This window comes from Equus przewalskii, chromosome 25, assembly GCF_037783145.1.
Source record: "Equus przewalskii isolate Varuska chromosome 25, EquPr2, whole genome shotgun sequence".
Taxonomy (NCBI): domain Eukaryota; kingdom Metazoa; phylum Chordata; class Mammalia; order Perissodactyla; family Equidae; genus Equus; species Equus przewalskii.
The window spans coordinates 46,313,279-46,327,464 of record NC_091855.1 but is presented as its reverse complement, the minus strand read 5'-3'; the positions used below and the strand labels follow the sequence as shown (position 1 = coordinate 46,327,464).

At 62.1% G+C, this 14,186-nt stretch overlaps 1 long non-coding RNA gene and 1 gene segment (V, D, J or C); both read left to right on the top strand.

Annotated features, from left to right (window-relative positions):
• Positions 1 to 773: 773 nt before the first annotated feature.
• Positions 774 to 5,817, top strand: LOC103544848 (Ig gamma chain C region-like). The segment is given in 5 exon segments: positions 774 to 1,045; positions 4,189 to 4,482; positions 4,767 to 4,802; positions 4,927 to 5,256; positions 5,340 to 5,817. Coding segments are annotated over 5 exon segments (1,131 nt in total).
• A 1,412-nt stretch (positions 5,818 to 7,229) lies between these two features.
• Positions 7,230 to 9,073, top strand: LOC139079247 (uncharacterized). 2 transcript variants are annotated; one of them, XR_011532685.1, is made up of 3 exons: positions 7,230 to 7,361; positions 7,892 to 8,604; positions 8,930 to 9,073. It is a non-coding gene; the product is annotated as an uncharacterized lncRNA (long non-coding RNA). The 2 variants fall into 2 exon arrangements; XR_011532684.1 differs by having other exon boundaries at positions 7,892 to 8,626; positions 8,940 to 9,073.
• Positions 9,074 to 14,186: the final 5,113 nt, after the last annotated feature.

Genomic DNA, 14,186 nt, shown 5'->3' with positions numbered 1-14,186 from the left:
TGTCCAGTCTCATCCAGTCCTGGCCCCTGGCAATTCGGGGGTGGGGACCACTGTGCCCCCCAGGGGTCCCCGATCCAAGGCCTAACGTGGAGAATACGAGATGGCCCAGGGGTGCACACAGGGCCTTGGGTGTGCCGAGGCACTGCAAGTCATGAGACACTGAGGGTCTGCATCCCCCCACACACAGACAGCTGGGTCCTGGAGCACACATGGAAGGACAGGGACAGCACACTCTCTCTCTGACAGAGGAGACCTTTGGGTCCCAGGGACCACCATGGACTCTGTCCTTGCACATAACTTCTGTCTGTCCCCAGAGGACAGCTGTGCCTGGAAGAAAGCTTCCCTGGGACCCTGGGTGCTACCAGCCTTCCGTCAGAATTTCGGCCACAGATGGAGCCAGAGAGGGACAGAGGGAAGAGGCAGGGACCCAGAGGAAGACGGCTTTCTACTCGGGGGGCTGTCCTGGCGGGAGGACAGGATGAGGCCCTGGGCTGGGCTGCGGGCTGTGAGCAGGTCAGCCTGTGTCCACACTGCATGCCGACTGGGGCAGGGGGAGGTGTCCTCTGGGTATGGGGACCAGAGGGCTCAGGCGAGAGGCCCAGATGCCCCTGCCTGCATTGGGGCCGTCGGGCACAATCCCTGTGGGAGGGAGAGAGCGAAGAGAGGCACATGAGCCCAGGCTTCCTGCACTCTCCCCTGGGACCCTGGCATCAATTCACACCACCCCCACGCACCCACGTGAGGCAGCCTCGGCCTCGTCTGTACTCCCCCCAGGCTCTCTAACACAGAAACTACCCAGAAGAAAAGAGAACTTCAGGAAGCAAGCGGTGCGCCCTGCTTTCAGACCCATTCTTATTCTTTGCAGGGTCGTGGAGAGGGCATTCACACCTCCAGGACCCGGCTATGAACTCCTGTAAGCAGCAGTGGACACAGAGCACGAAGCCACGAGGAGCCACATCGCCTGGGGCTAGAGCAGGGATGGGAGGGGGCTCCTCAGCGAGCCAGGCTGGGCATGCAGGAGCCACCTCCATGGCCCCAACCCTTGGTGAGTGGGGTCCCCACGGAGCGGGGGGAAGGGAGTAGAGTGGAGGCACTGGAGCAGGCAACAGGAGCTGCGGGGAGCCCAGGCACCCAGGGACGACTCTGAGGGGCTCGAGCAGCTGAGCCAGCACAAGGGAGAGTAGGCTGCCCACGGGCCACAGTGCCGCCCCAACAGAGGCACCATGGAGCCATTAGCAGATGCGCCCACACCAACAGAGATGGACGCAGCAGAGACCAGGGATGTCGACTGGGCGGGAGGACCCAAGGCCTTAAAGGAATGTGATGGGCTGGAGGCCAGAAGCCTGAGGGCTGCGCTTGGCCAGCTGTGCTGAGGGCAGGACCAGCCAGGAGCTGAGCTGCTGCAGCATGGACGCCAGGATGCACAGATGGGTCTGAGCACAGAGAGGGGGCTGGCTCAGAGCAGGGGAGGAAGAGGACCTCCAGGTGGCCTAAGCGTCCTGTCCAGGCCTAGGAGCTGACTCAAGCTCCAGGGCAGGGCCTGAGGGGGCAGTCGCAGGGTCCTGGGCTACGACTGGGACCGAGGGCAGCAGGTGAGCCAGGAGCAGAGCCCAAGGGACCAATGGGGGCTCCTGTGTGCTCAGCACTCAGATCACTCAGTGCTGGGCAGGAGCTCAGTGGTTACAGGTGGGGCATCAGAAGCCAGGCAGTGAGGATCCAGAGCAGGAGCCTGGGCTGCAGGGCTGGGAGCTGGTGGGCAAGGCAAGATGACCCAGCAACGGAGAGAGCACGCTCCCGAGGGGGCTTCCAGATGGGGCTTCTGAGGGCAGTGAGGGGCGCAGAGAGGGTGAGGCCAGGCTGGGGCCAGGAGCTCCTCCAGGAGGACACCAGGGCAGGAAGGGCTCTGCCAGGGGAGAGCTGGCCAGAGAGAATGTGGGCACCAGGTGGCTCCAGGAGGCAAAGCCCAGTGCTGGGAAAGGACTGTGCCCAGGATGGAGGGCAAACCTGGGCCAAGGGCGCTGGGAGATGCAGGAGGGGCAGAGGCAGCCCTGGGCTGACCCAGCAGCCTGGGGCTGAGCTCAGGGACCTGCGCTGTGGGAAAGGGATTGTAGGTCAGGGCAGGAAGGACGCTGCTGTGGACCTGGAGCTCCAGGAATGAGGGGCAGAACAGCTACAGGTGAGCAGGGGAAGGTAGAAGGACACAAGCGGGCAGTAGACGGCCCCAAGAGATGAAGTGGGGCAGGTAGAGCAGCTACAGGTGAGCAGAAGGCTGGGAGGGCAGGAGGGGCAGGGGCTGTCCTGGAGCTCGGTGGGGAGCAGGCAGAGCAGCTACAGGTGAGCCGAGGCAGGTGGGAGGGCAGGAAGTGCAGGGGGCTGTCCTGGAGCTCGGGGGGGGTGGGGAGCAGGCAGAGCAGCTACAGGTGAGCAGGGGCAGGTGGGAGGGCAGGAGGGGCAGGGGGCTTTCCAGGAGCTCCGAGGGAGCAGGCAAAGCAGTTATAGGGGAGCCAGGGCAGATGGGAGGGCTGGAGGGGCAGGGGCCTGTCCTGGAGCTCGTGGGGAGCAGGCAGAGCAGCTACAGGTGAGCAGGGGCAGGTGGGAGGGCAGGAGGGGCATGGGGCTGTCCTGGAGCTCCAGGGGAGCAGGCAGGGCAGCTACAGGTGAGCAGGGGCAGGTGGGAGGGCCAGTGGCAAGGGGCTGCGCTGTAACTACATTAGGCCAGGCCGAGCTTGGCAGAAGGGGCGGGTGGCAGCCCAGGATCTCCAGGGACAGTGAGGCAGATGGCCTGAGGTAAACAGGGCCCTGCAGAGGCAGGAGCAAAGTAGGTACAAGGAGCAGAGACAGCAGGTGGCTCCCAGGGCTCAAGTGGAGCTCCCTGTGCCAAGAGGAGAGTGTGAGCTGGTAGAGGGCCGGGTGGGTGGTGACTTGGGATAGAGAGGTGACCCTGGGATGGAAGGTGTCTGGGGCTGAATGGGCTGGGGGCATCCCTGAGGGGACAGCATGAGATGCAGTTCCAGGGCCCAGGGGCACCAGCCCTGTTCCAGGGGCTTGTGGGGATATGAGACAGGAGGGGTAGACGTGCAGAAGCAGTGTGGGGTGGCACATGGCTGTCAACATGGCAGAGGGAAGAGCGAGGGTCCCCTTGGGGCCTAAGCCAGTGCTGCCAGCCTGGGGAGAGTCCAGGCAGGGCCCTGGGGCTGAGCAGACAGGACTCAGGGGAGGAGGGGACAGGCCGGGCCTGGCTGTTGGGGTTGGAAGCTGCACCCTGGCCCACAGGGGGGCCTGGGGAGGCTGGCACCGAGAAGAGAGGAGCGCCGAGGGCAGTGCAGGGCTCCCACCTGCGCCCAGGGGCCGGCTGTGCTGGGGAAGGACCACAGCTGGAGGAGGGCTCTGCAGTGAGCAAGGAGCTGGACAGGCCCAAGAGCAGGGAGGGCGGAGGGCAGGTGGCGCTGGCAGGGAGGGGCCGGAGGTGAGCTCAGGAAGCCGGGCCAGGAGGACCTGAGGAGGGAGGGGGCCCAGAAGCAGACGCAAGAGTCTGGGCTGGGGGCCCACAGAGACAGGAAGGGAGGGGGACAAGGAGACTCCCAGGGACGGGGTCCAGGACAGGGATGGGGTCCAGGGAGGGGACGGGGTCCAGGGAGGGGACGGGTACACAGCAGGCTCGGGGAGGGTCGGGGATGAGCACTCATGGTGCTGTGACTGCAGAGCCGACTCAGAAGACACAGGGCCTGGCGAGCAGACAGGCCATGATGAGGGCTCCGGGCTGAGGGCCAGGAGCCGACACAGGCATGTGGGGCAGAGGCCCACCACACCTGAGGAGGGGCCACTGCTCCAGGCAGGGCCAGGCTGGGGCCACAGGAGTAGATTGTGGGACCAGCAGAAGAGGGCCAGGAGAGGGGTCTCCGGTCAGGGCTCAGACAGGAGCATGCGGCCTGCGCAGGGACGAGGGGAAGAGGCCCTGGGGGCTTTAATCCAGGTGGTCAACCAGTGCTGAGTGGGTGACCAGTCTAGAGCCCATAGCTGCAGAGGTGCCAGCGCTGGGGGACAGAGAGCCACGCAGGGCATTTAGTCTGAAGACTATCCGGAAGCACATAGGCGCTGGACTCAGCAGTGCTCAGGCCTGGGCACCTGACGCCCTCCCCGGACCCTCACAGGGGAAGGCCCTGGTGTAACATGCCTCCTCTCCTGCAGCCTCCACCACGCCCCCGAAGGTCTTCCAGCTGGCCTCACACTCTGCGGGCACATCTGACTCCACGGTGGCCCTGGGCTGCCTGGTCTCCAGCTACTTCCCAGAGCCGGTGACCGTGTCCTGGAACTCAGGAGCCCTGACCAGCGGCGTGCACACCTTCCCATCTGTCCGGCAGTCCTCGGGGCTCTACTCCCTCAGCAGCATGGTGACCGTGCCTGCCAGCAGCTTGAAGAGCCAGACCTACATCTGCAACGTAGCCCACCCGGCCAGCAGCACCAAGGTGGACAAGAGAATCGGTGAGAGGAGGGGCTGCAGGGAGGGCATTTCCTGCGAGACAGGCCAGGCTCTGCCCTCCTGCCTGGACCCCAGGGCAGCAGGGGAGGCCTCCCGAGCAAAGGGAGGGGTCCTCTGGGCGTTTCTGCCTTGCCCAGAGCAGGGGCAGGCTGGACAGCCCTAACCCAGCCCCTCGGGCCACAGGAGGCATGCTGGTCTCAGACCTGCCAAAACCTGGCCCTGACGTCAGCTCACCCCAGGGCTGTCTCCCTCCAGGCCCAGTAACCCCCGTCTGTTCTCTCTGCAGTCATAAAAGAGCCTTGCTGCTGCCCCAAATGTCCAGGTGAGTCAGCCAAGCCTCATCCTTTACCCCCAGGAATTGGCCCGAGCACAAGTGTGGCCTATGGGGGACCCGAGAGAAGGCCCGCTCAGGAACTGATCCCCTGTCACCATGTCTCCCATGTCAGATTCTAAATTCCTAGGAAGGCCTTCGGTCTTCATCTTCCCCCCGAATCCCAAGGACACCCTCATGATCTCCCGAACGCCCGAGGTCACCTGCGTGGTGGTGGACGTGAGCCAGGAGAACCCCGATGTCAAGTTCAACTGGTACGTGGACGGGGTGGAGGCACACACAGCCACGACAAAGGCGAAGGAGAAGCAGGATAACAGCACTTACCGCGTGGTCAGCGTCCTCCCCATCCAGCACCAGGACTGGCGGAGGGGTAAGGAGTTCAAGTGTAAGGTCAACAACAGAGCCCTCCCAGCCCCCGTCGAGAGGACCATCACCAAGGCCAAAGGTGAGGGCAGGGCAGACAAGCATGGGGAGCATGCCACGGGGCCACCCAGGGAGTGACCATCTGTGCTGACCCCTACCCAACAGGAGAGCTTCAGGACCCAAAGGTGTACATCCTGGCCCCACACCGAGAGGAGGTGACCAAGAACACGGTCAGCGTGACCTGCCTCGTCAAGGACTTCTACCCACCTGACATCAACGTCGAGTGGCAGAGTAACGAGGAGCCAGAGCCAGAGGTCAAGTACAGCACCACCCCAGCCCAGCTGGATGGAGACGGGTCCTACTTCCTGTACAGCAAGCTCACTGTGGAGACGGACAGGTGGGAGCAGGGAGAGTCATTCACGTGTGTGGTGATGCACGAAGCTATCCGCCATACCTACAGGCAGAAGAGCATCACCAAGTCTCCGGGTAAATGAGCCACGCGCCCAGCACCCGGAGAGCTGTCCCTCCTTCCCCACAGGCTCTCCGGGACCCGCGAGGACGCCTGAGCCCCCACCCCTGTGTACATACCTCCCGGGCACCCAGCATGAAATAAAGCACCCAGCATGGCCCTGGGACCCTGCGACGCGGTCGTGGTTCTTTCTGAGGCAGAGCTCTGGCATTTGGCCAGGCCTGCAGGCAGCGGGGCAGCCAGGCTCCAAGGCCACATTGTCACTATTACAGAGAGTGGGTCCCATTCAGATCAGACCCAGGGTGTGGGAACCTGTGCAGGCCACCCAGGAGAGCAGGAGGGGCTGCCGAGCGGGCAAGGGCCTCGTCAGAGGCGGCAGCTCCTCTGGGCCGCCCTCCTGCCAGCAGCAGCTCGGGGCTGGAGGGTGGCCAGGGAACAGGAGAAGCCCCTCCAGAGCCATCAGGGAAATGCTTCTCCTCTGTAGGAGCCCGAGCTGTGGGACCATGGCCCATCCTTGTCCCCCAGGATCCCTGTCCACTGAGTCACTCGAGAGCTCTGCCTGGTGGCTCTGGCCCGCACGAGAGGCTTGCAGGCCCGTGGTGTGGGGACAGGCCCTCCTTTGCCCTCAGGCACTCCAAGATCAGGCCCTCACCCTCCCTCAGGTGAGGGGGCTCTGCCTGACCTTGTCCTGCCTGGGGCCAGGCCTATCTACTCAAGGGGACAACACTCCCGATCCCCAAGGGGCGAAGAGGTGGCCCAGAGTGCCCGGGGAGGGGCCGTCCCTCACTCCCATGTGGATACTGAGCCCACAGCCATTGAAAACCAGCTCCTCTCACTGAGCAGTGCCAGCCCACACACCAGCTCCACACACACGCACACAGACCTGGCCTTGCACACTGGGGCCTCACACAAGGGCAATCTGCACATGCCCAACAGAGCATTGAGCCTCGTCTCCTGAACCCTCAGCCTGGACACCAGATGGCCCCACCCCTTCCCACACCCGGTGGGCTGCCCAGTGCTTGTCCTCACACTGACCACATGACCAGCTCCGAAAACCAGCCCTACACTTCTCCAGGGCACAAACCCACACCCTAACACTCAGAAAACCCCACACCCAGCTGTCCCCAGCACTCCCACGGCTCATGCACTGGGGACACATCCAATCCTGTCTCAGCCCTTCCCTGGGGCAGAGGCCCAGTGGGCCACAGGCTCTGCTGACCCTCCTGCCCTCGGGCCTGGTCCCCAGGAGAGAGGAGGCGGGGCCTGAGCCTCCATCCTGCAGGGCTCGGGCGCCTTCTCGCCAGAGGGCCCAGCTCAAGGCAGAGCAGAGGAGACAGTTGGTCCCCCACTGGCCTGCCTGAGTCCTGGGTCAGGGGTGACTGGCTGAGACTTGGGGTCCCAGCTGGAGGAATGGGGGACTGAGGTTACAGCACAGAGACTGACCTCAGGACCCGCTGGCCCAGCCCAGCTGAGGGATCCCACCTGCCCCGCCCACTCTACTACAGAGAGAATCACCCCCCGAGGCCCCGCTGACCCTGCCCAGCCCCCTCGGGCAGGCACAGCACTGACCACCCCCTCCCTGTGCAGAGATGGTCCTGGATGAGAGCTGTGCCGAGACCCAGGACGGGGAGCTGGACGGGCTGTGGACCACCATTTCCATCTTCATCACGCTCTTCCTGCTCAGCGTGTGCTACAGCGCCACCGTCACCCTCTTTAAGGTGGGCCAGGCCGTCCCCATGTCACCCCCTCACTGTCACCATGCTGTCCCCACACGGTCCTCACCATGTCCCCTCACTCTCCCCATCATGTTTTCACACTGTCCCACACTCTTCCCACACCATCCCATTGCTGTCCCATCACCGTCCCCTCAATTTCTCCACACTGTACCACACTATCCCATCACTGTCCCCAAATTACCACTGACTGTCCCAAAATTTTCACTGCACTGTCCTCACAGTCCCCTCACTGTCCCCTCACTCCCCTTGCTATCACATCATTAACTGCACCATGTCCCCTCTTTATCCCCTCACTGTCCCCACTTTGTCCCCTTGCTGTCCCCCCTTTAACCCCCACCGTCAGGTGGCCCGGGTGCAGGGCAGGCAGGCCCTGGCAGAGGCCGGCGTTGGGTCCAGGCCACGCTCACCCCTGGCCCGCCCACCGTCATGTGGCCCGGGTGCAGGGCAGGCAGGCCCTGGCGGAGGCCGGCGTTGGGTCCAGGCCATGCTCACCCCTGGCCCGCCCGCTGCAGGTGAAATGGATCTTCTCCTCGGTGGTGGAGCTGAAGCGGACGATCGTCCCTGACTATATGAACATGATCGGGCAGGGGGCCTAGGGTCACTCACCTCGGCGGGCGTCCAAGGCCACCCCAGACGTTAGCCAGCATCCAGATCCAGCAGCTCATGCTGTGCAGACCTGTTCCTCTGCCTTCAGACCTCGCCAGACTCGGACCTACCACCCTCTGACCTTATGGCCACCTTTGGCCTGCACCGCACCCTCTGGCCTTGCAGCCACTGCACGCTACATCCTGCCCCTTGACTGCCAGCGGAGAATGGAGTGAACAGGAGTTGAAACCCAAGCACAGCTGATGGACCACGACTGGCCCCTGCATAGCAGCCACCACAAAAGGCCAGGGCCATGTGGACGCTGAGGCCTTGGGGCCAAGTGTCCCTTACCAGGACAGACCCAGGGTTGCAGTGTCAGTCACCCTGGAGAAGGTGGAGGGCCAGCCTTCCTGTGGCTGTCTGGGCAGGGACAGGCCTTCCTGTGAATCACATCCCTGCTGGGCTCCTGGATGCAGGAGGAAACACCTGGTTTCAGATCCTTGAGTGGGAGCATCTGCCACAAGGCCCGGAGGCCCCGGGGCCATCGTCCACCAGCAGGGAAGCTTCTCGATGTGCCCCTCACGGTCACTCGGATCACCGTCACCTGAAGAGACTGCTAGGAGGAGGGCCTGCACCCATGGCCATGGCAGGAACCCTGGCAGGTGGGGGTAGCACCACTGGGGAGGGTCAGCCTCCAGCCAGACGGCCCCATGGGGAGGGGCCCGAGTCCCCTTCCACAGGAACTCCAAGTTGCTCCACGGGGCAGTGGGGAAGAGACAAGAACACCGAGGAGAGAGCCGGGGCCTCAGGTAGTCAAGGCAGGTGGACCCAACGAGACCCCCGACCTCACCAACCCAGGAACCAGTGCCCCCTCACGTCTCTGAGCAAAGGGCAAGTCAGCATCTCTGGACTGGGAGGACACGGCTGCCGACAGGAAGCAGAGGCGGCCCCGCCCCGCCTGCCAGGGCCCTGCAGAGAGACGGCTCAAAGGAAAGCCCACAGTGGGAGCTTGGGTAGCTTTTCGCCTTCTTGAAGTTTCTGTAGCCCATCGATTGCCTTTACAGTTTCTTTTTCTAAAACAACAATAAAATACCTGGAAAATTCCATAACTGCCCATGTTGACGCCTCGTGGAACCCACAGCCTGGCCGAGTCGTGCATCGGGGCTCCCTCCACACCCTCACAGCTCCATGGCCTTCCAGCCCTCCCTCCCCTCCTGCCCTCGGCTCTCCAGCCCCCGGGGTTCCCTGGGTGAGGAGGGCGGCCCGGAAACGGTGTGATGAGGAGGGAGGGGGTACACGGGCCTTGTTGGGAGCAGGACCAGCCCGGGCCCGGGCAGGAGGAGCGTCCAGCACTGGCCCAGGCCAGAGGAAGGACCGCATGTGGGGTGTGTATTAGTCAGCACGGGCGGCTGTAACAACCAGCCTGGGCGGCCTGAACACCAGACATTTGTCCTCACACTTTCTGGAGGCGGGACACCCCAGATCAGGGGGTCAGCAGGGGATTCTCCTGAGGCCACTCTCTGGGGCGTGTAGATGGCCTCTTCTCCCTACGTCCTCGCATCGTCCTCCGTCTGTGAGTGTCTGCGTCCTGACCCCTTATCTTGTAAGGACCCCAGTCCTATTGGATCAGGGCCCACGCTATGGACCCCTTTGTAACTTATTACCCCTTGAAGGACCCTAGCTCCACATACAGCCACATTCTGAGGTCCTGGGGTCAGGGCTTCAAGATTGGAATTTGGACGACACAATTAAGCCCCAAACAGGGGCGTCAGTCCCAGCAACACACACACACAGCGCCCTGTCCCGAACACTCAGCTATCGGTTACGCGGGTCCCTCACGCTGCCTCCCACCCAGAGTCTCTGCTCATGCTGTTCCCTTCTGCCGCAGTCCCTTCCCTCTACACACCCCGCAAACTCCTACACACCCTTCTCTTAGCTCTGAGCTCCAGGCCTCCTCTCAGTCTTCTCAAATGCACCCAGCAGAACGCTCCCCACCACCCCGGGCCTGGTCTGTGCCGGCCTCTGCCACTCAGTCTCCCCCTGCGTCCACTCCCCAAACACGAAGAAGATCGTCCCGCAAACAGCAAAGTGAGGACACCATGATGAGTGCATAGGGGGAAAGTGCCGGGAGCTGAGAGGCCCCGCAACCAAAGGGACTGAGGGAGGCTTTCCCAGGGAGCAGCTGACGCAGATTCTGGAGGAACGGGGTGCCCGGCCTCGCCCCGCTCTGCTCCTCAGCACCAGGTCACCTGCGTCCCTGCCCTGTCACAGAACTTCCTGGGCCCAGGATACATGGGCCCATGTGGGAGAAGACATTTGAAACATGTTAAAGGACTGATTGTAAATCATGGTGTGATCACCATCTCATGTAGACAGACAATGAACACATTTCAAAGACTTCATTGAACTCAGCAATTAAGGGCTTATAACCAGCTCTAAGCAGAATTCAAACTACCTCGTGGATGTAGTGGAACCGAGAATGCTAAAGGACCTTGTGAATAGAGGCATTTTCAAATGCATCTGATTTGTCCTCCTGAGAGGGAGGAGTCAACCATCCTTCCAAGAAGAGCGTTCCCATGGCCTTGATTCTCTACAACGGACAGAGTTGTAAAATAGCCCAAAGATGGTGGAAAGGGCGGAGCCCCCGCCACTCACATCACCTGGGGGGGGCGGGACAGTGCCTTGCTTCCCACTGAAGACAGAAGTCACCTTTGGTCCATTTCAAAGTCTGTCCCAATATTTTCTACAAACATGCAACTGACAACGTGTCCAGAATATGCAGGGAACTCCTGCAAATCAATTACAGAAACCACACAGTTCCGTAGAGAAATGGCCAAGAGCATTGAACAGGCGTTTCACGGAAGACATCCAAATAGCCTGAAACCGAGGGAAAGGAGGCTGAGCCACGCTGGTTATAAGGGAATGAGAATGAAAACCACGTGAGAGAAAGCAGTTCCGATTCCCAGGTGGGGGAGCAGCTTGCACCAGACGAAGCCCCTGCGGACGCAACCGTGAACTCGGGAAACTGTGCAAAGCGGCAACGGTGTGAAGGCGCTGGGGAACGGCCAAGGAGGCAGACGCTGGACAGGCTCTCCCCTCGAAAGCTTTGTCGGAAGGTGCTCCCGCCTCCACGGGACAGGTGCAAGTGGAACACAGCTGACACTGCAGCCGTCCCGGAGAGGGGTCAGGTCACAGGATTCAGGGCTGCATCTCAAGAGCAGCTGGCAAGGCGGGGAGATGTGCATAAAAGGGGGAGCCACAGCAGGGGAACCCAAAAACCTGCTTGTAACTTTTGCTCCAGGGCTGGGCTGGCCCCTAATGGCCTGTGTAGGGAGCCCCACGGGGCCCCGCCAAAACACCAGCTGGGACGTCGGGACATCTGCCGGGATTTGAGCTCCGGCCACCACACGGCAGGCAGACAAGGAGTCTGAGTCTCGTCGAGCTGACGGCCTCCTGACGTCAGAACCAGCACTATTCTAGGCCAGGGACCTCAGACGGCAGCAGCGAAACTTCCTCCTCCCGACAGGAGCCAGCCCTCCCAGACGGGAAGGAGGAGGAGTGGGCAGGCTGGGACCTGCGAGGGGAGGCCGGGTCCAGGCCCCTGGGGAGGAGCCGGCCATCTGCTGAGGGAGCCGGCAAGCCCCGGGCAGCCCTCGGCCCTGCTCGGACATGGCCAGGCGGGGTCTCGTCCTCCACATCACCACCCTTAGGTCGCCTGCCAGCTGGCCGGCTGGCCACTCCTCCAGACAAGCAGATACCCTGCAGCCAGGGAGCCAGCAGGTCAGCATCTGCCCGACAGTGGGGTTTGGGGCAGGAGCAGACCCTTTGCACAGCCAGGGGCCGGGCACCACAGCCTGAGGAAGAGAACCGGGGTCCCACGTGGACAGAGGCTGAGGGTCAGGCCCTTCAGAGCTGAGTCCAGAGCGGCCATCTGTGCAGATCCCACCGGGCCTCCTGTTCGGGAAGACAATCTACTGAAGTTATCAGGGGTGGACGCCAGGGACAGGTACCCCTTACCTGACCTCCGTCCCTGCTTCTAGAATGTTCTCTCCTCAGGGGGCCATGGACTCAGATGCAGAAGATCCTCATGTTTCTTCCAGGTGGACTTAGGGGTGAGGTGTGACAGGACACTCAGGGTACTGTTCACCCCACACCTCCAGGGATGACTTTGGTCAACACGGAAGGTTCTGGAAGGACTGGGACAAGACTCTCGCTGTGAAGCTCCCCGAGTGCATAACCCCGAGAGGGCTGTGTGGTCTGGAGACCGGAGGACTCCCTCTACCTGTCTCGACCACACCTGCTCAGGCCAAAAGGGGGTACCTGGCACCAGCTGTTCTGAGATCCAGGGACAGTGGGCCAGGCCAAGAAACGGTCAGGACGCAGCAGTCGCCCTGCACCTGTTGCTGGACAGAGGGCCTGGGGTTCAGGAGTGGGACGTGCATGCCCAGCACACCCGGGGTCTCAGCAGAAAGCTGCCAACATCTCAGTTACAGAGGAGGGGGCTTAATTTTTGTGCGTATTTTTATGAGCCCAAGATAAGCCTTTGTTTCCTTCTTACTCAAATGCCCTCAACTCCCTGCTCGGCCAAGAAAGGGTCCGCTCTGGGTGCTGATGAGGACCGTGGAGCAGCCATGGCCATCCCATGGGCCGCAGACTGCATGCGTGGCCTGGGGGTTACTTAAAAATAAGGACCCACTGCCCACCCCACTTCCCACACGTGCACACAGCAGTCTGCAGGAGTCGCTCCAGGAGGGCCCGGCGCCCTGGACATTCACGCTGCCCGGCGATCCTCACGGACACACATGTTCAGAAAACACCACAATTATTGGTGAGACACTGAACACACGAATGGACAGCGGCCAGACTGCTCTTGAGCACAGAGCCCTGACCACCACCTGCAGCCGCCCAGGCAGCCGAGCCTTCATCCCAGGAACCGGGGGGCAGCAGCCTGCTCTCTGCGCTCAGACCTGCAGGACGTCAGGCCTCGGTCTCCAGGACAGCCCAGGAGTGAACAGCCACCCGTGCATCGCCCCAAACCTCCGGGCCTGGTCAGCAACTGCCGGCTTCACTGATTTCGTCCCCACTACGGATTTAGGATGGACCAGAGAGAGCCCAATGCGCTCCCAGCAATCATGGACACCCCGCCTCCCCAGGACCCCATCAGGTGCCCCCGAGCCCCCCCGTCCTATAAAGAAGCTTTCTATACATAGGAAACATTTTAACCTATCAACATGGATGTTATATAATATCTTTACATTACACATATACGTTATAGACACGTCTAGGACATACGATGTACGCACACAGTAACAACTCACATTGCGCATGCAACAGCACAGCAAAGGCGCCCCGGAGCCCTGGCGGCAGCAGCTGCGGATAATCAGCCTTGGTTCTTCCCTTTAGGGCGATATTCATTTCCACACTGTTTTAGGAGACATGAGTTTTGTGACAATAACTCACAATCACGGTCACAACCAACCCCAAATATGCCTTCAGTCCTGGACACAACAGGGACAAAGGGGAAGCTGGCAAGCATCCAGCATAAGGTGGAGGGGGACAAGGGCTGGGAGGTGGGTCACCTGAAGAAATAGGCAGAGACGGGCAGACCAAGGGCCCCCAGAACCCCAGAGCAGCAGGTCTGCAGGGAGCTCCCTCCCAGCAATTGTAGAACCCAGTGCTAGAAGATGGATGTAGACAGTGGCCCTGTCCGCGCGGCCTCATCCTCCTGGACCTGTCACACAGCTGGGACTGCACGAACCGGAGAAGGGCACCCTGAACCACACCACGAAGACAATCGGTGCGTTTCCTTGAGATTTGGAGCGAGGGGCCAGCCAGGGGTCCTTGGCGCAGCGCTGGGTGGGATGGAGCAGCCTCCTGCATCCAAATATCAGGAGCTTCCCCGGGACCCCAACCTGGGCGACTCGGGAAGCCAGCACGGGCTCCTCCTGACCGCACCCCCAGCTCCCCTTACGAGTTCATACATGTCCAGGCCCCTGGGAGCGTCAGTCGCCCTGAAATTGGGAAAGGTGCTCCCGCAAGCAGACCTCACAGGCAGAGCTGGCGTGGCTGAGCTGGCCTGGTGCCCATGGAAGCAGCAGAGAGGGGGCCACGGCGGGAATGAGAGCTGGTGGGCCGAGGCTCATGGCGACCATCGGCTCTGAGGTGGCCTCTGCAGCGGCCTGGAGTGAGGGGCGGAATGGAGGCAAGGCTGGGGGTGGGGCA